The sequence below is a fragment of the Hippoglossus hippoglossus genome, chromosome 11, assembly GCF_009819705.1.
Source record: "Hippoglossus hippoglossus isolate fHipHip1 chromosome 11, fHipHip1.pri, whole genome shotgun sequence".
Classification (NCBI taxonomy): domain Eukaryota; kingdom Metazoa; phylum Chordata; class Actinopteri; order Pleuronectiformes; family Pleuronectidae; genus Hippoglossus; species Hippoglossus hippoglossus.
The window spans coordinates 3,114,249-3,137,477 of record NC_047161.1 but is presented as its reverse complement, the minus strand read 5'-3'; the positions used below and the strand labels follow the sequence as shown (position 1 = coordinate 3,137,477).

The window sequence follows — 23,229 nt, the reverse complement described above, 5'->3', positions numbered from 1 at the left end:
CATGTTGCTGAGTAATTGTGTTTTATGAACTGCATTTAAAAATTAAGTGATATTACTGTTCTGCTGTCAAAGAACTTTTGAGGACATCATTATTACTTTGCACTGTAACAAGTGACAAGTCGACACTTCACTGCATTGGCATCTGTACAATCCGGTATTTCCATATGTGTATTTATGTAGCCTATTGTGCATATATCTCTCTTTATCTGATTCAATATATCTGCTTGATTTTTCTGCAGATATGCAAATCAGACCAGTCACTTTAACCCAGTCCTTACTACAACACCTTTTCTATCTTTGACACATGTAAAACCTGCTGTTTGTGTCTGTTTGCTCTGTCGCCCTTTTTAAGGTTCGATTATAAACATTTACCATCACTGACACAATATGTTTTCTTTACGAGAGACAATGCTATAATTCAATGCTTTAATTTAGGTGTTATGATCTGCATTTGCACAAATTACTCAAACATAAAATAATACTGTTTCAAGTAGTACTTGGTAACCTGAGTGGAGATGTACTTGGAATTACTGGTTAGCCAGGAAAGTATAAATAACAGTTTGCTTCCATATCAGTACATTTCACTTTATCTTAACAGGACAAACCGGCCTGTATCCATATTGCTGTCCACGGCGTCAGTGTCAGTTAACTGAATTATAATAAATACTGAAGACATGAGAATAAAACTTGGTTCAAAGGTAGTGGGTCAGTAGCTGTTTGTTGTGTTCATCTTTTGTCTTGTATACGCACTGGTGCCTGTTTTACACCATAGAAGTTCATAACTCACAACAAATATTTTGAAGTTGAAGGAGTAACAGTGGGGCAACAGTGGCAGCTGCCTTTAATCAGTGTGGCAACACAGACAACAAAGGCAGCTGCCACTGTGCAAGAGGCAGCTGCCAGTGGGAGTTTCTGTTGACACCGGAAGTGTCTCTACGAGCTACCGCTGCCACGATCTGAGTTTGTCCTTTACTGGACGTTTATCTCACCTCAAAACAAACCAGGTCCGAGTTAAAGGTGCTTCGGGGCCAACCCGCACCCTAACCCGGGTTTGTGAGTGACGTCCCGATGTGTTAGCGCGTTACTCAGACCAAGAGGAAACCACAGAGAGAGATGAAGAGACACCGTTCGTGTTTGCTGCTGAAGTGAGAAGAGAAATGATCATTTCCTGACTTTTCCAAATGGATTCAGGGAAAGTTTTACACAGAAAGAAACCGGACATCCCCGGAGCAGCAGACATGAGGCAGCACCAGGAGGTAAACACTGGGTTTGTGTTCTCATTATACTGGTGTCATGTCTCTGGTGGCTGCCCTGCAACTCGACTGTTATTTATACCCTTCTGTTTATATCATATTTATATCATATTTAAATGTGTCTTTCTATATCCTCCTGTGTCTCTTCTCTTATTGTCTTTGTGTTTGAAGTAAATCGCTGGAAATTGCCTATTTTGGTTTAAAGAACAAATTAATCTGATATTTAGATGTTTTATTTTGAGAACTAGACCATCACAAACTAATATTAATACAATTATAAAATTGGTGTTTTATATGAAAGAGCCCTTATTTCAGGAATGGACTACAGGATTTAAAAAAATTAATAAATAAAAGAGAAAAGTGATCCAAGGCTCCAGATGATAATAATAATAATAATTATGGTTTTCTCCATAAATGTAGCAGGGAATATGCACCAATTAATAAGAAAAGAGTATTTCTGTGTCACCTTTAAATTCAAGGTGTTTTACATTGACACATTAACACAAGAATCAAAAAAAGTCAATGTCAGTATAAGTCAATATAAAATTAGATTTTTAAAGGATCAATGCAAAGTAAAATAAAAGACATTTTAGATATAGGCAGATTCGGATGGAGAAGATTTTGACACATTCTCAGAAGACCTATAATAATTTCATAAATCAAAATTGTGGTTGAGTCTTTGAGTCACTAAAGACGAGTCATTATAAAGACAGTAGTACTTTAAAGAACAGTGGAATCTGTATTTGTCTGAACAGGTCAGTGCCAAAAGTCTGGATTCAACAAAGGTGATTCGTCTCCTTGAAGATCCGTTGACGGTCAGTTAAACGTGAAAGTCGGCACTGGTTTATTTTTTTGGTTTTATGTGATGTTAAATGTAATTATACTGTTTATTCTGTTTTTTACTGAAGGCTAATTTGAAGGAGAGGCACCTTTTTGTCCTGAAGAAACTATTGAAGAGAAGCCAAGTTGGTTTTGTATCCTTTCCCCTGGTTATGATGTTCTGACTTTTTCCTATAAGGTCGACTTCTCTTTCCATGAAGTCCTTATCTCATAATGTCTGATTATATGAGGTGTCACACACACGACAGCAGATTGTCAACGTTTCCTCATTAATGTTTCCCGGTGCAGTGATGGAAATAGATCCGCTCTCATGCAACCTGACCACGGAGCCAAAAGCTGTTCCCAAGGCTCTAATTTACCTCTGCGTCACCGTGTCTGTCAGCATTTTGCCTGTTCTAAAATAGTCTCAGCTCTTATGATGACTGATTTATGTCTGTGCATGAGCAAGACATACATTTCTGCTGAAAATGGTGTTAAACGTCCTAAGCTGTTTCCAGCTGTTGAAGGATCTGAAAGACGTCGCCAAAATTCTCAATATCTGTGCTGAGAAAGTGAAGGACCACCCTGAATATCTGCCCATATTGTGTGAGGCTCTTAAAATCTGCAGGTAAGAAAATTAATGCTAATCTTTCAACCTGTTTTCTCATGAGATCATCTGAACATCTAAGTGTTGCTCTGCTTCCTCTCAGATTTCCCTTCCTGAAGGAGAAAGCATCTGATGAGCTGAAATACGCTCAGGACGTCATCGAGTTCATCTCCCACTTGGGTAAACTCATTAAAAGCTCTTTCATAGCTTGGTCACTGCTCTTATATCACTGCTCATATTTACATAAAAACTATATTTGTCAATTTACATTATTCTAGTGGTGATTGTTATGGTGCATTCATGTTTGCACGGGACTCAAAATGCAGAGTCTTCTACCATTTTAATGGACATAACAAACCTGTGATATCCTTCATATAATTTGTCCTTTTGCTTCTGGGGAAGGGACTGACAGATGTGTCTCTGTTCACAGGGTGTCTCATGAGGGTGTCAGAAGCCGAAGTGAGACAACAGATAGTTGAAACTGTGAAATCATTCTACAACCATGTGGCTCCTAAACAGCTGCACGACGGTACGGACAGTGCCACCAGGACGAAGCCTCGGACTTTATGCTCTAACAGATTTTCTAGACTTTCACTAAGTGAGACTCTCTCATGGCTCCTGTGGTGGCATGCTTGTGCTTTTGGTTTTTTTGTTTTACTGTCTGTTTTATTTATTTCATCATTTCTTTCTTTTCATTCTTTTTTACATTTATTCACTTGAACGTCTCCACGGTTTTCCTATAAAAACTGATATTTCTCCTAACTTGTATCATAATAGTAAACTTCTCAATTACCTATTTCTGTATAATTTTTAGTTATTGGTGGTTTATTTGTGTTCTACTTGTCCTCATTATCCTATCAAGATTTAAACAAATAATGATAGTGAATTCAATTTCTTTCAAATGCTAAATATATCTTTCTGTTCTACCATTCATATTTTCTCTCATCTTCTCTTTGTTTGTTTTATTTCCTCAGTGTTTCCAGGACTTTCTGGTCGTATGTAATATCTAATAAAGCTTTCTTCTGTGTGCAGGTCTCCAGCCGACCTCTCCAGGCTACAGGCTGCAGCTGCTGGAGCTCAGTGACGTGGCACAGACGCTGCTCCTCTCCATGAGCACTCTGGAGAACCAGCCCACCATCAAGCTGCAGCTCCTGAAGACCCTTCAGATCCTCTCAGGCTCCTCTGGTCAGTAACTGGTTTTCACTGAGGTAGTGGAGGAGGGGATGTGTCGGACCTGTCAATTCAAGCAGACGTCCTCCCTCATTAGACAGAGTAGCCAGCCCTCGAGAGCATAATGCAATAAATCGAACAATTAGGCAAACAATGAAAACAGTGATTTTAAGTGTCCTTGTGTCAATGTCAGCAGGTCAATGAGTTGTTTTTATCAATAATCACGTCTCTGTACTTCGTCTTATGTCATTTTACATCCGCAGATATGAACTGTGCTTTAATACTGAATGCACGGGGAGCCGAGACAATCTGTCTCCACATGAACCAGCCCGACCCGTCCGGTCAGGTCCTTGTCCACTCCTCAGAAATCCTCTGGAACCTGCTGGAGAGAGGCAGCAAGGACACGGTCACCGCTCAGCTCAGCAGCATGGAGTGTATTGTGTAGGCGTCTCCTGAGGTTTTATGGTGTTTTCAAACATGGAAGAATCGGAATTAACCATTTATTCATCTGAAGTGGACAAATATTTGATTCTAAATAATCCTGAAATGTTAATAACAGCTAAAGGAAGTCAACACAACATTTAAAGTTGAAATAGGTTTTGTGGTCTCTTCATTTCTCTTAGATCTCTGAAGGAAGCGTTCTTTCACCAGCTGATGAGCGGTTTCCAACCTTCAGACCTCCAACTCAGAAATGATCTGCTCGTGATCACAACTCTCATCGCTGAAAACCCCAACTCTCTGCTCATTGTGCGTACGGGACAGATACTTAGCAAAGCAGTGACGTGAGATCACTTCACGTTATGTTACTGCTACAGTCTGACGTGATGTCTCTAATTTTCAGGAGAGTCTATTTGCGAAGCAGCTCATGGTGTTCGTCACATTTCCTGAGTGTAAGACGACTGTTTTCCTATAAATCAATTCAATTCAGTTAGTCATGAGTTTAACAGCAGCTTTCACGCAACTTTTTCTATATCTGTATTTTAGTGAAAACTCACAATCCCCTGGTTCGCAACTTCAAACTCAGCTACAACAGCGAAGATTTGAAAATGAAGAAGATGCTGTTGAATCTGTTGGTTTTGATGTCGAAGGATTTGGCTGCGCTGCAGGTCAGTCACAGCCTCAGTCAGCAGTTCTGTAAGTTGATAGAATCACTGGAGTGTGAACGTTTGCTCCATGCTCTCCTCTCTCAGCTTTACAAAGAGGAACAGGTGATGCTGGCCCTGCTGACGCTCGTGAAGCCACCTGCTGCCACGGCTGAGCAACGATCGGGTTTGCGTCACTGGTCCTCGATCCAGCAGGAAGAGCTCCAGCTGCAGGCACTGGCCACGCTCGCCACCATCGCTCCGCTCATGTTGGACGAGTACGTGTCATGTCTGGGAAACGCACGCCTGCTGCTCCTGCTGGACTGGTGCACAGGGCAAGGTGGGCAAGCAGGGGGTCCCGTATCAGAAAGGTCAAAGGTCATAGGGTAACATCCATGCATGTTAACACCCTGGACCTGAGCAAAACACCTTTTCTACAGTGAATTTCCACTGTTGCCATAGTGACACCTCCACTGCGTTCATCCCACTTTGACTATTTTCACCTCCTGCACTTCAACTATCAGTTTAACTGCTTTCGTCCTCGAAACTTCAAATGACTTATCTGTAAATCTTTAACTGACAGTTTAACTGCGTAGCTGGCCCCTCAACCGCTTTTTATCTTTAAAACTAACTTGACGGTTCAGCTGCTTGTGTCTCTCGAACTCAAACTGACAGTTTAACCACCTGAAACTTCTTTTAAAATTCAAATGACAGTTTAACTACTTTCCTCTCTGACACTGACAGGTATTTAAAGGTATTTCATTTGCAGTATCTTGTTAAGTATTTTGGTTCCTACACACAAACTGACACTTAAATAAAATTTTTAACTTTCATTTCAAATGCTTACTGTGTTTCACACTAGATTTGACCAAACAATCCTTCCACCATCAGAAATTAAACCCATTATATTTTCCTGTTTTATTTCAGATTCCTACTTTGGCGATTGTCACAGTTTCCATGGCACCGGAGGCAGAGGCAGTAAGAAGGCTCAGATGAGGCACTGCATCAGAGTTCTCAGATCTGTGACGTCTTTAGGTGAAGAGTCCGTCATCCAGGACCTTTGTGACCAAGGAACCATCAATCAGCTCATGGGTGAATTAAGTTAAATCGCGACGTACACATCATTTAACTGAGTGTTATCAGCAGAGAGAGGTTGGAACCTGTGTATTTTCTCAGGGATTTTGATGCAGATGGAAGCGAGTCCTGATGAGGAGGATCTGGTGACGCTGGAGATAAAGTCAGACATTCAGCTGATTCTTTCAGCGCTGTGTGAGAGCGACATGCACAGGAAGGTAAAACTGCCAAAAAGTAGTTTAAATTACTTGTATGCAATTATTGAAATTTCTCAGAGGATATTAGTTATTTGTGAGAATCCCTTTCTTTTGACATTTGGTTGGATAGATGTGGTCTCATGCTCAGACCAGACCCTGACATGTCCAGTTACAGTCTCGTACTTAACGTCTGTGATGATCTGCCACAGGAACTGTTTGGGGCAGAGGGAGTTGAGATGACAGTTCATTTCCTGAAGAAAGGCCCTGACAAGTTCTACAGCGGCCTGGGACACAACAAGCTCATCCTCTCCACGGTCGACTGTGTGTGGTCAGTTCAGCTGAGTCTCAACAAACTTTGATATGATAAAAACATATCCACTCAAAGACGTGTTAGGAATCAGCACAGCTCCTGTGTTCTGTCACTTTTCAGCTTTATAGATTCAAATTGTGTAAATGTAGTGTACTTGGTGAACTTGTTATTAATTTCACACCCAGAAAACTGAGATTGTTTCCGTGTTTTGTTTTGAATCCCACCAGGTCCTGCATCGTGGGCTGCTACACCACAGAGGATTATTTCTTGGTTAAAGAAGGAGTGTTTCTTCTGCTTGACTTACTCGTTGTAAGTATCTGATTTCCAGCAGATTTACACTCCAGTTTCCTCCAGTAATTGTGTAATGAAAACACCTTTAAGTTGCTCTGTGTGAAAGGTGTCTGCTGTCTGGCAGTGTCCACATGCAGCTACAGGAAATATAAACTTCAGACTCTTTGTTTTGGGTGTATCTTTCTCAGTCGAGCCCGAGGTGTGTGCACGCCATCGTTCTCGCCACCCTGTTGGAGTTATGTGACAACCCCAACACTCTGACTCACATCCTGAGCTGGAGGGATGACGGCGGTCGGACAGCGTCCAGACTCCTGCTGCAGCTGTGGAGGCTGGAAGAGGAGGAACTGGGAGTCACCAGAGACCAACATGGAGGGATAACAGGTCTGCAACTAGACAACAACAACAACAGAAGGGGTGTGATGAATGTTTTTCGACATAAAAATACAGTTAAACTCACTATTTTCAGTAGTCAGCGTTATCCAGAGCAACTTATATCATCACAGATCAAATGAAGAAACACATAAATGCCAGAGTTGTATCTGAAGTAACATTTTACTTGTTTTTCAAATTAGATTACACAGGAGCCTCCCACATTTGTCATTAATATTTCGGAAAGTGCAAGAAAGTGTTTAAAGATTTAAAACATTCAATCACACGAGTAGTGAAAACAAACCAGTTGAGCTGGTGGTTCTAAGGACAGGCAGGCATTAAGAAATCTGGACTAAAAACATCTTTATTCAGGATTTTGCCCCAATGATAATTTTGATATTGGTATTTTCTGTCCCCTGATTTTTTAAAGATCCCCAGAGGCTCGTCCTCAGGCGTTACCAGGAGGACACCCAGCTGTCATCGAACACGCCGAGTGCAGCAGTGCTGGAGATATCAGAGAACCTGCGGTCGAAGATTTACTCCATCTTCTGCAAACTTGGTAAAAACGAAAAAATCAAAGAATCAGATCCATTTGCAGTCCCTTGCCACAATGCAAAGTGTGGTAGTGGTGTTTGTAAGAAAGAGTGAAGAGTTCAGGGATTTTCCTTTGGTCTGATTTTATAAATATAGATATTTTGAAATGCTTGTTGCTCTCCCAGGTTTTCTGGACCTCCCCGGATTGTCAGCCAAAGATTATGTGACTTTGGGCATCATCAGGAGATATCTGGACTTTAAGGTGCAGGAAACCCCATCTCAGAACTTGACGTAAACTCAAGAACTGCAATAGCATGAACTAACACTGTGGTGCTGTAGGTCGGTGAGGTGTGGGACGAGGTCAGCAGGGAGCTGATTCTAGACGGCGTGAGGCCGATCAGCCCAGACCAGGAGTCTCTGAGCGCCATCTGTAAGATCGCAGAGGACACTGCAAGGAAGGTGATGACGGAACAAATCAGCATCCTGGAGCAGCAGAGGAAGGAGGAGGCGTGTGAGGAGGAGATCATATACACGGAGGTGTGGACAATCTAACACAACACACAGCAAAACACACAAAGAGCAGAAAGCCTCTACGGAGATATTATTCTTTGATTAACAACAGAGAAGCCATGAGTTATATGAAAAGATTAGTTCATGTGTGGATCCAGGAATTCTTCTTTTGTCCTGAACTAATGCTCAAACTTTAATAGAGAACATCTGGCTCATGCATCTCAGCCTTGTCTGATAGTTTTACATTTTGTACTTTCTTGTAAGTTTCAATCGCTGGATGTTTTCATCAGAAGACATTTGTCTCATGGTTTGGACTCTTTTGATAACGTGAACTTTTTGTGTCATTTATTTCCTCACAGATAAAGTCTCACTGGAAACAACGGGAGCTCACAGCGAAGTCTTGGGACAGTTATGTTTCCAAAACCTCGAACTATGAAATCCTGAAGGTTGTACATTTGATATTTGCTGATATAACCTCAAAATCAGCAGCACTATTATACAAATATATTTCAATAACCTTGTTTTTATTCTCATCAGTAACAACTGTGCTGTTTGTCTTGTTTTTCTGTACAGGAGGTAAAAGCCCAGAGGAAGGAAGACATGGAATCATCCAGACCCAAACGAACGGACGCGGATCCTGCGGTTCATCCTGCAGAGGTCTGTCACTGACACATTTACATGATGACACAGATTTTAGGATCAGGTTTGCACCACAATGTCTCAGTCATTGGTTTGTAGAAGATAAAACATGAAGCTTTAGGAGCAAAGTGGTTTTATCTGTTGTTTTGACAAGAATTAATCAAGCTTTTAGTGACGTCGAGTGTAACAGCATTCCTCCTTTCACTGGTCTTTAATTACTCAACACATGAGCAAAACACTAGGAAATACAAGCAGAGATATAATAGAAATTAGAAAGATTATATTTTTTATAAAATGTGTAAAAATTAAGTGTTACTGTCTTAAAAGAGCAGAAAACTTGTTTGAAATAATTTGACAAAATCAAATAAATGAGGAACGGATCATTACTGAGGTGATTTTCAGTCATAATATGTAACATAATTTAATTCTAACAAACAGGAAGTGTCTCAACAAACTGCTGTGCAGAACAGTAAGGATTCATCCTCCCTGATGGTTACGTGCGTGTTTGTCTGTGTCGCAGCATTTCGTTGGGCAGGTGATCGCAGCAGAGAGCTCTGAGGCTCAGGCGCCTGCAGGAGTGAAGCTGACTCTGACCAAACCTCTAACCCAGAGTCCAGGTCGGAACCCGGAGGAACCAGCAGCACGGGACCCAGAGTTCTTCAGCTCCGGGTCTGTCAAAGACGTTTAACACAAGACCTTTACTACACTTTTATTTTATAGCTTTCTTTTTCATTTAAAATCCTTAACAGAGCCAAATAAAGATTATATCAACACATTTAAAATTAACTACTGTCTGTATTTATTTGACACAGTATAAGCTATAACTTTCCTGTGTCTGCAGATGTCAAAATCAATATATATTTAATAGATAAAATTAAATAAATGTCAACATTGGGAAGCATTTTCCGATGCGGAATTTAAGCACTGAAAACTCTTGCTGTTGACACGTTCTCCCCACAATCATCTGATCATTAAACTTAAAATGACAATGCTAAGTTATGCCTGTGGTTATTTGTCCTCGTGCTGTGCTAATAAAACCAGTGAAGCACCAGTGAGACCCTGAACCATCAATGTGGCATCATGGAAACAGAAGCTTTATGTAACAGCAAAATAACAACTGCACTCATTGACTTTCAATACGAAAACACTGTGCGATCTAATAATGTCCAGCAAAGGGTCGACGCTCTCATCACAGGCTACAGATCTTTGTATTTGGCATCTACTTCCCCCTGAAGCTTTATTTTCTTACAGTTGTTTAAAGTATTTTCTGCTAAGTGTTTTTCTTTTTGGGCTTACATAAGTCGCTGCAGTGCATTAACACAAATGTCCGTTGGAGCGTGCAACATGCTGCACAGAGCCTCCTCTCCTGCTCTCACCCTTTTTACTGGCTGGATGACCAAATCATCTCTGACAGGCCGAGCTTTTCATGCAGCCCTGTGAGTGTGTGTGCGTTCGTGTGTGTGTGTGTGTGTGTGTGTGTGTGTGTGTGTGTGTGTGTGTGTGTGTGTGTGTGTGTGTGTGTGTGTGTGTGTGTGTGTGTGTGTGTGTGTGTGTGTGTGTGTGTGTGTGTGTGTGTGTGTGTGTGTGTGTGTGTGTGAGAGATGAGCCCATCAGACTGGGACTTCACAAAAGAGCAGGGACACACAGGAGCCTCCTCAGTTCGACAGGCTGCCACTGTTTGTTCAGGCTTCGCATGGCGTCAGTCGGCTGAGCTGCTGCAGCCGTCAGTGAAGCGGAGGGTGAACGTGGGTGCTGGTGCTGCGTCTGGATCCCTGCTGGGTGCTGATCACATCCCCGAGGACCCGTCAACTTCCAACTGTAAGACAGACTCTGCTTTACTGATGGTTTAGAGACACTCGTACAACTGAGAGGACAAAACTTTACTTATCTAGCCTTAATAAACACTATGAAAGCACTTAATCATCATAGTAACACATTTACAACACCTTAATGTAGTTGTTAGAACATATACAGATAGTTTTTAATGTGTTTAATGATAGTATTTAAAATTAGTACTTAATAACTATGAAGACGTGTATCACTCAAGTTGTGTTTTTTCTATATTGTCAATGTTCTGTCAGTACAGCAGCCTCCACTTAGATATAAAGGTTATAAATGTTGACAAATACACTATAAACACTTCCTATCTGATTGTAAGTGTTTGTGTTGTGTTTTTAAATTGTCTTGCATTTATTTTCACTGCCTGGATACATTTATAAAATTAATACAAGCAATAATTTCAATCGATAATGCTTAAACAACTTTATGTCCCTTATGGTTGTAACATAAGGTCGAGCTTATATGGGATAAAGACAGTATTTGTATTTGCTGTGATCATTGCATTCCTAAATACAAATAATAAAGTGCTTATTTATGGTTAAATTTACTTTTTGCTAGACAGTGAAAAGTGTAAAGTTTAATTTATTTCATGACTTCTTCAAACTCTATTTTTGAGACCAGTGGTTCCCGAGCTCAGGGTCAAGTTCTCCCCAAACGACCACAAGATAAATCTCAGGGGTTGAGACATGATTAGTGAAGGAAAGACGTTTATTTGTTCCTTCCCAAGTTTCTGCTTTAAGATGAGACCGCTGTGTTGGTGTGATGAGAGTGTTCCTCTCCTGTAGGAAGGTCGAGAAGCTCCAGCAGCAGAAATGATCATCAGACTGGGCAGACTGACGCCAGGTTACTTCCGTCTCCTCCAGGTTAGTGTCTGTGACTCAGTGACACTTCGATTTCCTCATTGCATCCTCTCAGAGCACAAAAGCTTCGCTGCTACATTTCGTTTTCATTAAACTTCTCGCTTGTATCTCGGTGAACTGAAAAAGGGCGTTTTTCACTGAGAAACCTTTTATTTCAGCGGTTATCAAAGAGGACAAACAGACACAGGAAACAGAACTGAATGAATACTTTCATAATAAAAGATAAATGGTTCAGACTGACTGAGAACAGCAGCAGACAACACGTGAATTAATATTTTACAGGGAGCTGGTGGAGCTCCTCTCTGGAGGTTACGTTACATAACACGTTCAGACTCCACCTCACAGCTCGTGTTGTTTGCTGCTTAAATGTGATGTGAAGGTTTATGTCACTTTAAATTCACATCTGTCAGCAGCAGAAAAAACATACTGTTGATTATGTTGTGTGATTAGTAAAGAAAATATTCAGAGGGCACATTTATTGTCTTTGTAAAAAAAAAAAAGCGACAATCCTGATGAAAAGTGGCTCTGAAGTTTTCCCACCATCCAACAAGAACTCCAGTTTCCTGCCCCTTCAAGAAATGTTATGCAACTTTTTGTACCTTTAAAATAGCAGCTTCAGGTTAAGTTTGATGGTTCAGTGACTGAGAGTGAGGAGAATGTTTCCTCTTTCGTTCCCGCTCCTCAACCTGAACGTCTGCTCTGACTCTGGTGACACAGTCAGAGCTCCACTCACTTTAATCTACATGAAAACCTTTTGAACACTTGGACACGGAGCCCAGTTACACAGTGTCGCTTTAAAGCCCCAGTGTGGAAGATGTTTTTAGCGGTAGCGACACCCAGTGGTAAGAAAAGGACACTTACTGTATGTAGAGGCCACCACCTTAATTACCATAATTTTGTATATGTAACAATCCCAAAAAAACCTAAGCATGGTGCCTGATGTGTGTTTAACTACAGTTTGTCTGCTTGTGTCCGTCCCGTCTCCAGCGGCAGGTTTCTGGTGAGGTCCGCATGCAGCCGCAGGGCAGCTTCATTGACCCCATCGCCGTGATGATGGCCTCAGTCGGGACGGGACTGTGTCTGTACAGCTCCAGACAGATGGCAGAGCGGGTCCAACTCAAACAGCCCAACGCCTGATGATCAATAACAAGCCCCCCCCCCCCCCCCCTGTCAGAGCTGCTCTGTGGGCGGTTTGACCGAGTGTCTGTTTGTGAAAGTCGGAGAAGGTTCGTGATGGAGGAGTTTGAAAGAATGAATGTGTTTGTGTCGTCGCTGGAGGGAGAAGAAGAAAGTGTGAGTCAAAGTTAAACAGGAAGATTTCACCATGTTTTTCTTGTAATCACATTCATTACTTTCTTAGTTCATTAATTTAATGAATTAATGTCTAAATTAATGTCGTAATCACAACATGAACAAGCAAATATAAAGGAACCTGTAGTTTAAACACTGTGCATATTTTGTATTTTGCACATTTTAACTGTGGCTCTATTTTAATGCAACAAATGAGCATTTCACTCGTCAACAATCTTCTCAGCGTCAAAGTTATAGACTTGTTAATATTTTTTGCATTTTATAGTGCAACAAAACACACAAAATAATAAATTTAACAAAAATAACAAAAGAAAAACGTTAACGTTAACGATAAGTTAATTACAGGAGATGTTCTCTCAGAAATGTTGTTTATTAAAATTAGTCACTTAATTTCCTGCAGAATATTTCTGTTCAGTTAGAGGGTTGTTCTGCTGTCGCACCTTTTGATGCTGTGAGTATTTATTATGTGCTACACAAACTGTGAAGAAGCTCTTCTCATCAGGAATCTTCAGTTAACTCAAATATAACTTTAATTCAATGTTTTTACTGATGTTTCTACTGATGTAAAATTTAAATGTCACTTAAAACAAATTAAATTGTCATTTTATGTAATTCTCTAATAAATTATGTTCAAAATCATGTTTTCAGTGTGTGTGTGTGTCTGTGTGTGTCTGTGTGCAGATTTTTCTACAGTGATATTTCTGGGACATTAAAACAAATGGTGGTTGTCAGTCAGTTTCAAAAGTGTCGCTGGTTCTCAGGCGTCAGTCACGTGGAAAAGTTTAGCAGGAAGCTGAAACGTCGGGTGACTGCACAAACTGTACGGAGCGGTTCATGTGAATGAATCTCTCACAGGAGGGGAAGCTGCTGCGGACGAGATGCTGAGATAAAAGTCAACGTGTGCTTTAATGTATTCTTTTAGTTTGTGTCCACAAGGTGACATGTGTTTACAGTTCTTTGCCTCTGAGAAACATCAGTTTTTTTAATTGTTTTTCAGCTCATGTCACCTGCAGATTTATTTTTTCGCCTGTCGACCAGACAGAGACGGAGATTTAACTCTGTCGGAAACAGCCTCTGATGTTGGTTTTACTAAATCTTTGCTCCTGGGGACGGACAGAGACGCTGAAAGAGAACGTGAGAGCTGTGAAAGCTTTGTTTACCCTGAAGAGAAACAATGGAAGCTACTTCCAATAACAGGTTTTCAAAACTCGCTAGTTTCATAACAGTCTCTAACTTCATTCTCCCCACATGAAGGAAATTAAGACATTTGACAGAAATAAAATCCCATTTGGAAACAACAGCAGGAATATTTTCATCTTTCTTTCTTCTTGTTTCTCTCTTCACACGAGCCATCAGATGAATGGATCTATAAGGCACAGGCCCAGAGGTCAGAGGGGTCAGACCTGAGGAATTTATTTTACCACTTTTGTTTTTACGTCTGAAATTATTAATATACTTTAATTCTTGGAAGTTTCAATGATTTTTCTATATATGATTTTTCCAGAGGATGTCGCACCATATCGACAGTTTGGGCAAAACAAATAAAATTGGATTCATTGACTTTGCATTGTATTATATTATTGGCTATAATTGTTAGTAGTAATAGTAAAGTATCTGAATTCTTCTTCTGCCATTGAGTTGAAGTATTAAGTGAAATAAAAAATACTCCAGTAAAACACATCTGGATCCCGCAGCTGCCTGGTGGCTGTAGTTCACCCTTCCCTCCAGCAGGTGTCGGTGAGCGTGTGCCTCCGCTCTGGATGAGCTGGATATTAAAGTGCAGAGAAAGACTCGATGTGATGGATGACAGCATGTGAAGTTGAGAAGAAGAGGAAGAGAAATAAGTGACGGATTAAACAAACAAACAAATCTCCACGTTTGAATCTGAGGCGTGAAGATATTTTTAAAAATCACCTTCCACTGATGTCAGGAGTTTTTTACTGACGCCATTAAGCCTCTGTTCTTCTTCAGCTGTGCGTAATTTGAAGATGCCCGTGCGTAAAAGCGCACTCCTGTCCGCACCGCTCTCTTCCTCCTCCTCCTCCTCCTCCTCATCTTCATCTTCATCTTCCTCGGATCTAGATCACAGCAGCGGGGAAACCTTCTGAAAATGGCTGCTCTCACGCTCCGTGCTCCCCGGAGCAGCAGCAGCAGCAGTGGCCGCTCCGCAGCGCGTCTCGCTGGGGTGCTCGCCTGCGTGTTGCTGCTCGCTGCCGGTGCCTCCGCGAGTCGTGACGAGGTTTCTGGGGAGAGCAACGGGACGAGGAGGGACCCAGGCCGGGTGGCAGAGCCGGGGGAGCGGGACCTCCATCCCCGGAGCAACTCCCCGGCTCCTAAGAAGGCTTTCCCCGTCCTCTCCTTGAACTACGAGCACGTCAGGAAGCCCTTCGAGATCTCTCTGTGGATCCTCCTGGCTCTGCTCATGAAACTCGGTGAGAGACACACTACTGATCTGACAGATCCATCAATACTGAATCAATCAATACTGCATCAATTAATACTGCATCAATAGAGCAGAGAGAGGAGCTGGTTGATCGAGCTCTGTTTAATGAGCCCTTCACTTTTGTTTTTAAAGTGTCTAGAAACAGAGGAGAAGCTAAACTTATATTTATTAATATATAGGAGTAGTTTTAAGATTCTAATAGATTATGACTGAACATGTTAAATTAGTGGACTATTAAACTATTAGTGGACAAACCAGTAACTAGTAAGTAAGTTAAAAATGTCAAATGTCTCGTTTTGTTCGACCAAAAGTCCAAACATCAGAAATAAACATGTCCTATGTGACCAAGAGAAGCAGCAAATTGGAGAAGATTTACTTGACTTACTAGATACTGGTTAGTCAACTGATAGTTTCATCTCTGGCTAAGAAGAGAATCAAAACGTATATTTATAAAAACAGTTCCATAAAGGTCCAACAGTCCCGTTGAATTAACTCAAGCTAAACCAAATTAGGCACACTCATAAATATCAGTCCTATAAATATGTCAGATTTTATTTTCATCAAGATTAATGACTTTTTCCCTGTGAAATCAGTGAAAATGTATAATATAATATAATTTATAATGTTCAAGAAAGTTTTAAAACTAAATTCCTGGATCCGTACTCTGATCTGGATCCACACAACAATTGAATTTCTGAGAACAAACGAGCCAATCAGCTGAGGGATAAATGTCCCTGAAGCCGGAGCTTTCACTGACCAGTCGCCTCTGAGTGTCTGCGTCAAAGCTGAAGGTCACTGACACGAGATGAATCATTAGGATTCTCCCGAGGATCAACTTCATCCCTTTAATCAAACAGTCTGAACAACTGTTCTCCTCGTCACGGCTGAATTTTAAACTCTAATCCTTCGACATTTGTTGCAGACACAAGAAGACAAGAGGTTAAAAGGGTCAAACTAAAATAAACTCATGTGGCTGAAGAGGAAAAACTGTTTATCCCCAGAGTAAATATTAAATATGGACCCAAAGGACTGAAGCAGAGCATCGTCTTAAAAGGAGAAACTAACCAACTAAAGTTTTAAGTAACAACATATTTGTATTTGATATTTATGATTTGAAACCAGTTTAACCAGTTTAACACATTGACTGGAAACAAACATGGACGACACAGCTCCACTTCTTCCCTTTGTACAAAAATGAAGCCAAAATATCCTGTATATGAGTCTGTGCCCTAGTCATTTTGGCGCCATGGGGGTCGTGCCTGTAGACGTGCTCGACCAATCACGAGCCAGTTAAATTTTTATTGCATCAACTTTTTGTTTACTTATTTGCGTTAACCCCTCTACATAATAATTTATAACTAACCAACGAGTTTTTGAAACTCTGAATAATGATATCGGTACTAGCCTCAGGTCGAGTTGTATGTCCTGGATGTCGGATGGCGAATTGACTGTAGAAATCTCTGGTTTGTGATTGGCTGAAGAGTGAAGCTTGTTTGCATCGTTATCTGTTCGTCCAGCTGTGGTCTGCGAGGGCCGGTCCCACTTCCTGTCTGAATGCAAAGCTCGATAACAAAGATGTCAGTGTGCAGAGTGCGGAGTCAGAGTGGGGGGGGGAGGGGGGGCTGAGGACCGACTGCACACAAGACCACTGACTGTATCAAACACTGTGGAACACGCTCGTATTCAGCAGCTGGGGTCACGTGACGCAGAGAACAAATGCCAAGGCGCTGTTTAGTGAAAAGAGAGAGATGGTAAATAGTTTATATAGAACTTGTTTTATCTATCACGCAAAGTGCTTTACAGTACGAGTCACATTCACCCATTCATATGGGCCGGGAATCAAACCACCGACCTTCTGGTTAGTGTACGACCCTGGAGGAGGAGGTTTGCGGATCCTTTACTGAAACGGCAGTATTGATAACCGCCTGTAAAAATACTTGTAATAAGGTTGCACGAACATGAGGTCACCATGACTTTGACCTTTGACCCTCAACCATCGAAATCGAATCAGTTCATCTGTGAGTCAAAGTTAATGTTTTAACCAAATTCAAAGAAATTCCTTCAAGGTGTTTCTGAGATGATGCGTTCACAAGACCACTTGTTTAGTAAGGTCACACTGCCCTCTGACTTTTAACCTTTGTCCTTCAAACTCTCATCAGTTCATCCAAAAGTCCAAATTAACGTTTTTGCTAAATTTGATGAAATTTTTTCAAGGGGTTCTTGAGATATTGTGTTCACAAGGTAAAATTTGTACTTTCCAAAGTTACAGTGACCTTGAGCTTTGCCCTTTTTCCACCAAATCCTATTGGGTTCAGCCTTGAGTCAAACTGTCTGTTTGTACCAGATTTAAAGAAACTTCTTCAAAGCACTCTTGAGATATCGTCTTCAATTGAATGGGACCCACAACGATATAACGCCACCGGAGACGTAAAAATTCAAAGTCCTCTCACTCCGCAGGTTTTCATATTATCCCCCGAGTGTCTAACGTGGTCCCAGAGAGCTGCCTGCTGATCGTCGTCGGGCTGCTGGTCGGCGGCCTCATCAAAGCCATCGGAGAGAAAGCCCCCGTCCTCCACTCCGAGCTCTTCTTCCTCTACCTGCTGCCTCCCATCATCCTCGATGCCGGCTACTTCCTGCCCATCCGGCCCTTCATGGAGAACCTGGGCACCATCCTGGTGTTCGCGGTGGTGGGCACGCTGTGGAACGCCTTCTTTGTCGGCGGGATGATGTACGGGGTGTGTCAGATTGAGGGAACGCAGCTGGGCAGCGTGGACCTGCTGTCCTGCCTGCTGTTCGGCACCATCGTCTCGGCCGTGGACCCCGTGGCCGTGCTGGCCGTGTTCGAGGAGATCCACATCAACGAGCTGCTGCACATCCTCGTGTTCGGGGAGTCGCTGCTCAACGACGCCGTCACCGTGGTGAGTGGAACGAAAGATGGAGGTTTGAGACACTGGTGGAAAGTTATTCAATTAAATCTTGTGTTAACTTGTATTTCCTGTTTCTCTCTGTGCAGGTTCTGTATCACCTGTTCAAGGAGTTTTCTCAGGCAGGAACCGTGACTGTGGGCGACGCCCTCCTTGGCGTGGTCTGCTTCTTCGTGGTTTCTCTGGGAGGCATCATGGTCGGAGCCATCTACGGCCTCCTGGGGGCTTTCACCTCCCGCTTCACCTCTCACACTCGGGTCATCGAGCCGCTGTTTGTCTTCCTCTACAGCTACATGGCGTACCTCTCCGCTGAGGTCTTCCGCCTGTCAGGGATCATGTCGTGAGTCAGACTCTGATAGAAATCTGACCTTACATCCTGGAATGTGTGACTGACCTTGTCCCGAAAATCAGACCAGCTCGTCTCAAGACAATTTTCTTTCTTCTTCTCTTCTTCTTCCTTCATTCTTTCCCGTCCCGAGTAGGTTGATATCGTGTGGCGTGATGATGCGACCGTACGTGGAGGCCAACATCTCCCACAAGTCCCACACCACCATCAAATACTTCCTGAAGATGTGGAGCAGCGTGACCGAGACGCTCATCTTCATCTTCCTTGGTGTTTCCACTGTAGCAGGTCCTCACTCCTGGAACTGGACCTTCGTCATTCTCACCGTTCTCCTGTGTTTAGTGTCGAGAGTGTTGGGTCAGTACAAACAAACACCGCATTGATGTGATCTATGTTGTTGTGTGATTTGTTTCAATGTTGAATTGTTAATATATTGCACATTAACACTAGTTGAGTGTTGCCTCTTGTTGTTTTTGTGTGTTTCAGGAGTCATCGGCCTCACGTACATCATCAATAAATTTCGTATCGTGAAGTTGACCAAAAAGGACCAGTTCATCGTGGCCTACGGTGGCCTGCGAGGGGCCATCGCCTTCTCACTGGGCTTCCTGCTGACCAACAACGAGATGAAGAACATGTTCCTCACCGCCATCATCACCGTCATCTTCTTCACCGTCTTTGTGCAGGTGAGAGCGAGTCTCTCTGGTCTCGAACGTTTGTCAGAACGCGTTGCAGCTCTTCTCTAGTGCAACGTGATTATTTAAATAACTCATAATATTCCACTCTTCCAGGAAATAAATGAAAAAAATTAGTTTGAAGAACAGGTTTTTCTAAATAATATCATATACAATACATGTTTTTAATTTTTCCATGAATTTATTTTGTCCTTATTCGTCAGGTTTTGTCTTTACTGCCCACTAGTGGTGAGGAGGAGGATTTGCAACACACTCATCAGTACTGTTTATGAATTATGTCAGGGAGTGTCTTCACAACAAGTGTGTGCGTGTGCATGAGTGGAAAAAACGAAACGTGCATGACTTCACTTCCTGTGTTTTCAGGGGATGACGATCCGGCCTCTGGTGGAGCTTCTTGCAGTGAAGAAGAAGAAGGAGAGCAAAAGATCAATAAACGAGGAGATTCACACACAGGTGACATAAAGGGACTTAAAGTGCAAAACAATGAATAAATATTTGTTAATTTTTGACTTATACACCTAATATATCATCGATTAATGATCCTCTTATGAAGAAAGGTTTCTATCCATGTTGGCAGGTTCTGTATTTGTACAAATTTCCAAGACTTACAGTGTAAATGTGTGAATTTTGACTATAAAAAACTAATTTCGTCTGCAGTTCCTGGATCATCTCCTCACAGGGATCGAAGACATCTGTGGTCATTACGGACACCATCACTGGAAAGACAAGTACGATGCCGTCAACACGTCCTCTGTCTCCTCTCACTGTTTCCATGGCACCTCTGTCTACCCCTGTTGTCAAGATGTTGGACTGAAATAACCTTTTTAAAAGACGTTCCTTCTCTTCTCAGGCTGAACCGCTTCAACAAGTCGTACGTGAAGAAGTGGCTGATCGCCGGCGAACGCTCCACCGAGCCTCAGCTCATCTCCTTCTACAACAAGATGGAGATGAAACAGGCCATGATGCTGGTGGAGAGCGGGAGCGCCGCCAAGCTGCCCACCATCGTGTCCTCCGTCTCCATGCAGTAAGTACGAGTCCGATTTAAGCAGAGCAGATCCTCATGTCGTTTCTCAGATGGATTAAAGTGAGTTGATCTCAAATTCATTCAGGAACCACTTTATACTATTAATATTATTATTATTATTGTCATCATCATATTCTCACATTTTGAATTTGATTATCATTTGAAAATTAAATTGAAAATGGAAAAACTGTGGTAAAATACATCAATTGGTTGTATTTGTGTTTAATAGTTTACACAGTAACTGGAAATAAAGAACGTTTTAAAATTTCACATGTAAAAGTGACAGCTGGTGGAATTTATATAAATAGATGGTCCTAAGATAAATCTCAAACATCAGAGATGTCTTTTGTGTGCTCCTGCAGGAACATTCAGCCGAAGGGCGCGACCAGAGGACGAGCGATACCGAGCATCTCCAAGAGTCGAGAGGCGGAGATCAGAAAGATCCTGCGAGCAAACCTGCAGAAGACGAGACAGAGGGTGGGAGAGGCCTCAGTGGAGAGTTTATGAATAATTTACTGATCTGCACCAGTGTTCCGGAACGTGATGAATGTTTCATCCAGATTTTTTACAAGTTACAGGAACATTCCACCACAAAAAAAAACCCTGTTTAACTGTATGAAAACGAGACTTTTAAGAATCATGTCTTCTGATGCTGGCAGTGATGTTTTTCTCTCTCCTCAGCTTCGCTCCTACAGCCGACACGACCTGATGATCGACCCCTTCGAGGACAATCTGAGTGAGGTTCGCTTCAGGAAGCAGAGGGTGGAGATGGAGAGGAGGGTGAGTTTCAACACTGACGCTGTTTCTTCATCGTCTCTATTTCTAAACTGTCCACAAGAACCATATTTTGTTTCCTTCACAGATGAGTCACTACCTCACGGTCCCTGCCAACCGCCAGGAAACCCCGTCTGTGAGAAAAGTCTGTTTTGAGCCAGGTCAGTAACACATGAAGCTTTTACAGTGAAGTTACATTTTTAGAGTGTTCTCTACTTAGTTCTTATTAGATAATTCTAATTATCACATTTCTGGATGTAAATTGTGTCTGAGAATACTGTAACTATAGTATTACTTTAAAACTGATGTGTATGACGAGGAAACAATCAAACCAAGACTATTCAGCAGCAAATCAATTAGTATTTCTGTCAGTAATTTCATAAAATTTTTTTAAAAGTGCATGTTGCTCAATTCCTAACCACGGTTGCCATTACATAGTTTAACCACCAGAGGGCATTGTTGAGCTCCATTTTCAACTGTAAAACGTTCAGTGCATGTTTTTATCAACGGAATCATAAAATAAAATTTAAAAATACCTGTGCACATGATGTGATTATAAAAATATTTTCTAAATTATAACTCTCAAATGTGGATTTCAGAGACAATCAATAGCTTGTTGATCCAAAATAGATTTTCATTAAATGCACATTTTTACAGCCTTACTTATTTTCTACATTATATATATAAAGGATATATATATATATATATATATATATATATAAAAGGAGATGTGAAGTTTTTTCTTGTGTTCATGGTTTTGCAGCAGCTCGTAGACTTTGTTCAAACACTAAAACATCAATGCACCATTTCTATTTTACAGAACACCAGGTTTATACGTACGACACTGAGGGCGAGAGCCCCAGAGGTCGAGCAGCTCAGACACATCCCAGCCCTCCTGACGCCATCGGCCTGATGAACGAATCGACCCTGAGGCCCAATCAGAGCAGCGCACTGCGAGATAAAGGTGAAACAGAGCTGAGGGCGAAAGCACCCGACGACCAGGAGGAGCAACTGAAACTATCCCGCTGCCTTAGTGACCCTGGGCCAAACAAAGATGAGGAGGAGGACGGCTCCTTCCTCTCATGAGGAAGCACATGTTTACAGTTCTTGATATACGAGGTTGTTTCCTCCTCTTCACTTCTCGTGTCCTCAGTTACATTCAGTCAGTGAAGGTCACTGGAAGAACAGTCGGAGCAAAGCTTTATATTTGTGATCGTTTTTACGTTTATGGGATCAAATTGTATTTTCATTATTGCTGAATGTCCAGAAGTTATTATTTCTTCATACTAAAGCACGGACCACGACCATTTCCTGTTTCGATGTGAGCCACGTGTCCACATTGAGTCTTAACATGCACACGTGCATTTAATAACACAAAAAAAGACAAAACACTTGTTTTACCAAACTTGAAGCACCAGATGGGTGGAGTTTACCGCTCAAAGCACATTATTAGGAATAACATAGAATCAATTCTGATGGATAAATCAGTGTCGACCAAAAAGTTAAATACTTTTACATATCAGAAGTGCTTTAATGTATTTGAGGTCATTTAGAAAGAGCGCCTCCAAAGTGCCATGAACTTTTTGTACAAACATTCACTGTCCCCACAGGACGAATCCTGTTTACACGATCGTTGGGTATTTTTTGTAAGTGAAATATCTTGAGAGCTACTGGACTGTGATGTAACTTGGTTCAGGCCACAATCTGCAAATAAAGATGGACGACAGCTCCGATTCCTCCTGCTGTGCAAAAATTAAGCCAAAATAAGGGGGTTCAGGACCTATACTGCAAGCAGCCTCCGGGGGGCGATCAAAGTTCTTTGGCTTCACTTTTTGGGAGCTGTCACGTTGTCCATCTTTGTAGTTTGTGAGCATCAGCTTTTGTGCTAATTAACAGAATATCTGCATCAGTAAACACTTTCCTATCAGGCTCAGCTTTGTACCAGTTAGCCGTATCTTAGCATGCTATCATGCTAAACTAGAATCAGCATGTTAAAACAGTGTCAGCATTTAGCTCAAAGCACAGCCTCTAACTGTAAAATGTACTGCTCTGTACATGTCGTGGTCAAAAAATACTTCAAAGAACAAAAGAAACTTTGAGGGTTTTTTCTGTTTGATGATTGTTTGTGTGTTTGTTCTAGAAAATCCACCAAAATATCAATATT

General features: G+C 41.7%; 3 protein-coding genes across 4 annotated transcripts in view; 2 read left to right on the top strand and 1 right to left on the bottom strand.

Moving 5' to 3' along the window:
• LOC117770959 (tapasin-like) overlaps window positions 1-23,229 on the bottom strand; it is a 1,175,540-nt gene that overhangs the window by 49,325 nt on the left and 1,102,986 nt on the right. The gene's annotated exons all lie outside the window — the stretch shown is intronic.
• On the top strand, window positions 915-9,634 carry LOC117770920 (cilia- and flagella-associated protein 69-like). Of its 2 annotated transcripts, none has more exons than XM_034600826.1 (23): window positions 915-1,256; window positions 2,009-2,068; window positions 2,162-2,227; window positions 2,591-2,700; window positions 2,783-2,859; window positions 3,110-3,277; window positions 3,712-3,864; window positions 4,113-4,290; window positions 4,473-4,596; window positions 4,691-4,739; window positions 4,834-4,955; window positions 5,040-5,271; window positions 5,859-6,023; window positions 6,108-6,223; window positions 6,412-6,530; window positions 6,740-6,821; window positions 6,992-7,184; window positions 7,603-7,731; window positions 7,892-7,968; window positions 8,046-8,243; window positions 8,576-8,662; window positions 8,790-8,873; window positions 9,376-9,631. In XM_034600826.1, the coding sequence occupies exons 1-23, from the start codon at window positions 1,182-1,184 to the stop codon at window positions 9,541-9,543; spliced, it is 2,832 nt and encodes a 943-aa protein (XP_034456717.1). In that variant the 5' UTR covers window positions 915-1,181; the 3' UTR covers window positions 9,544-9,631. The 2 variants fall into 2 exon arrangements, with proteins under 2 accessions (XP_034456717.1, XP_034456718.1); XM_034600827.1 differs by having other exon boundaries at window positions 917-1,256; window positions 3,110-3,208; window positions 9,376-9,634.
• Window positions 14,662-22,586, top strand: LOC117770924 (Na(+)/H(+) exchanger beta-like). Its single transcript, XM_034600839.1, has 12 exons — window positions 14,662-15,297; window positions 17,766-18,226; window positions 18,322-18,572; window positions 18,715-18,932; window positions 19,062-19,258; window positions 19,631-19,720; window positions 19,925-19,995; window positions 20,118-20,291; window positions 20,654-20,768; window positions 20,973-21,071; window positions 21,154-21,226; window positions 21,886-22,586. The coding sequence occupies exons 1-12, from the start codon at window positions 14,976-14,978 to the stop codon at window positions 22,149-22,151; spliced, it is 2,337 nt and encodes a 778-aa protein (XP_034456730.1). The 5' UTR covers window positions 14,662-14,975; the 3' UTR covers window positions 22,152-22,586.

What these genes read in the sequence shown, in the direction of transcription:
- LOC117770920 (XM_034600826.1), top strand. Translation starts at nt 1,182, where the DNA reads ATGGATTCAGGGAAAGTTTTACACAGAAAGAAACCGGACATCCCCGGA. An exon ending in ACATGAGGCAGCACCAGGAG is followed by an intron (nt 1,257 to 2,008) that starts GTAAACACTGGG and finishes TTGTCTGAACAG; the next exon opens with GTCAGTGCCAAAAGTCTGGA. An exon ending in CGAGTTCATCTCCCACTTGG is followed by an intron (nt 2,860 to 3,109) that starts GTAAACTCATTA and finishes CTCTGTTCACAG; the next exon opens with GGTGTCTCATGAGGGTGTCA.
- LOC117770924 (XM_034600839.1), top strand. Translation starts at nt 14,976, where the DNA reads ATGGCTGCTCTCACGCTCCGTGCTCCCCGGAGCAGCAGCAGCAGCAGT. An exon ending in CACCATCACTGGAAAGACAA is followed by an intron (nt 19,996 to 20,117) that starts GTACGATGCCGT and finishes TTCTCTTCTCAG; the next exon opens with GCTGAACCGCTTCAACAAGT. An exon ending in AAAAGTCTGTTTTGAGCCAG is followed by an intron (nt 21,227 to 21,885) that starts GTCAGTAACACA and finishes TCTATTTTACAG; the next exon opens with AACACCAGGTTTATACGTAC.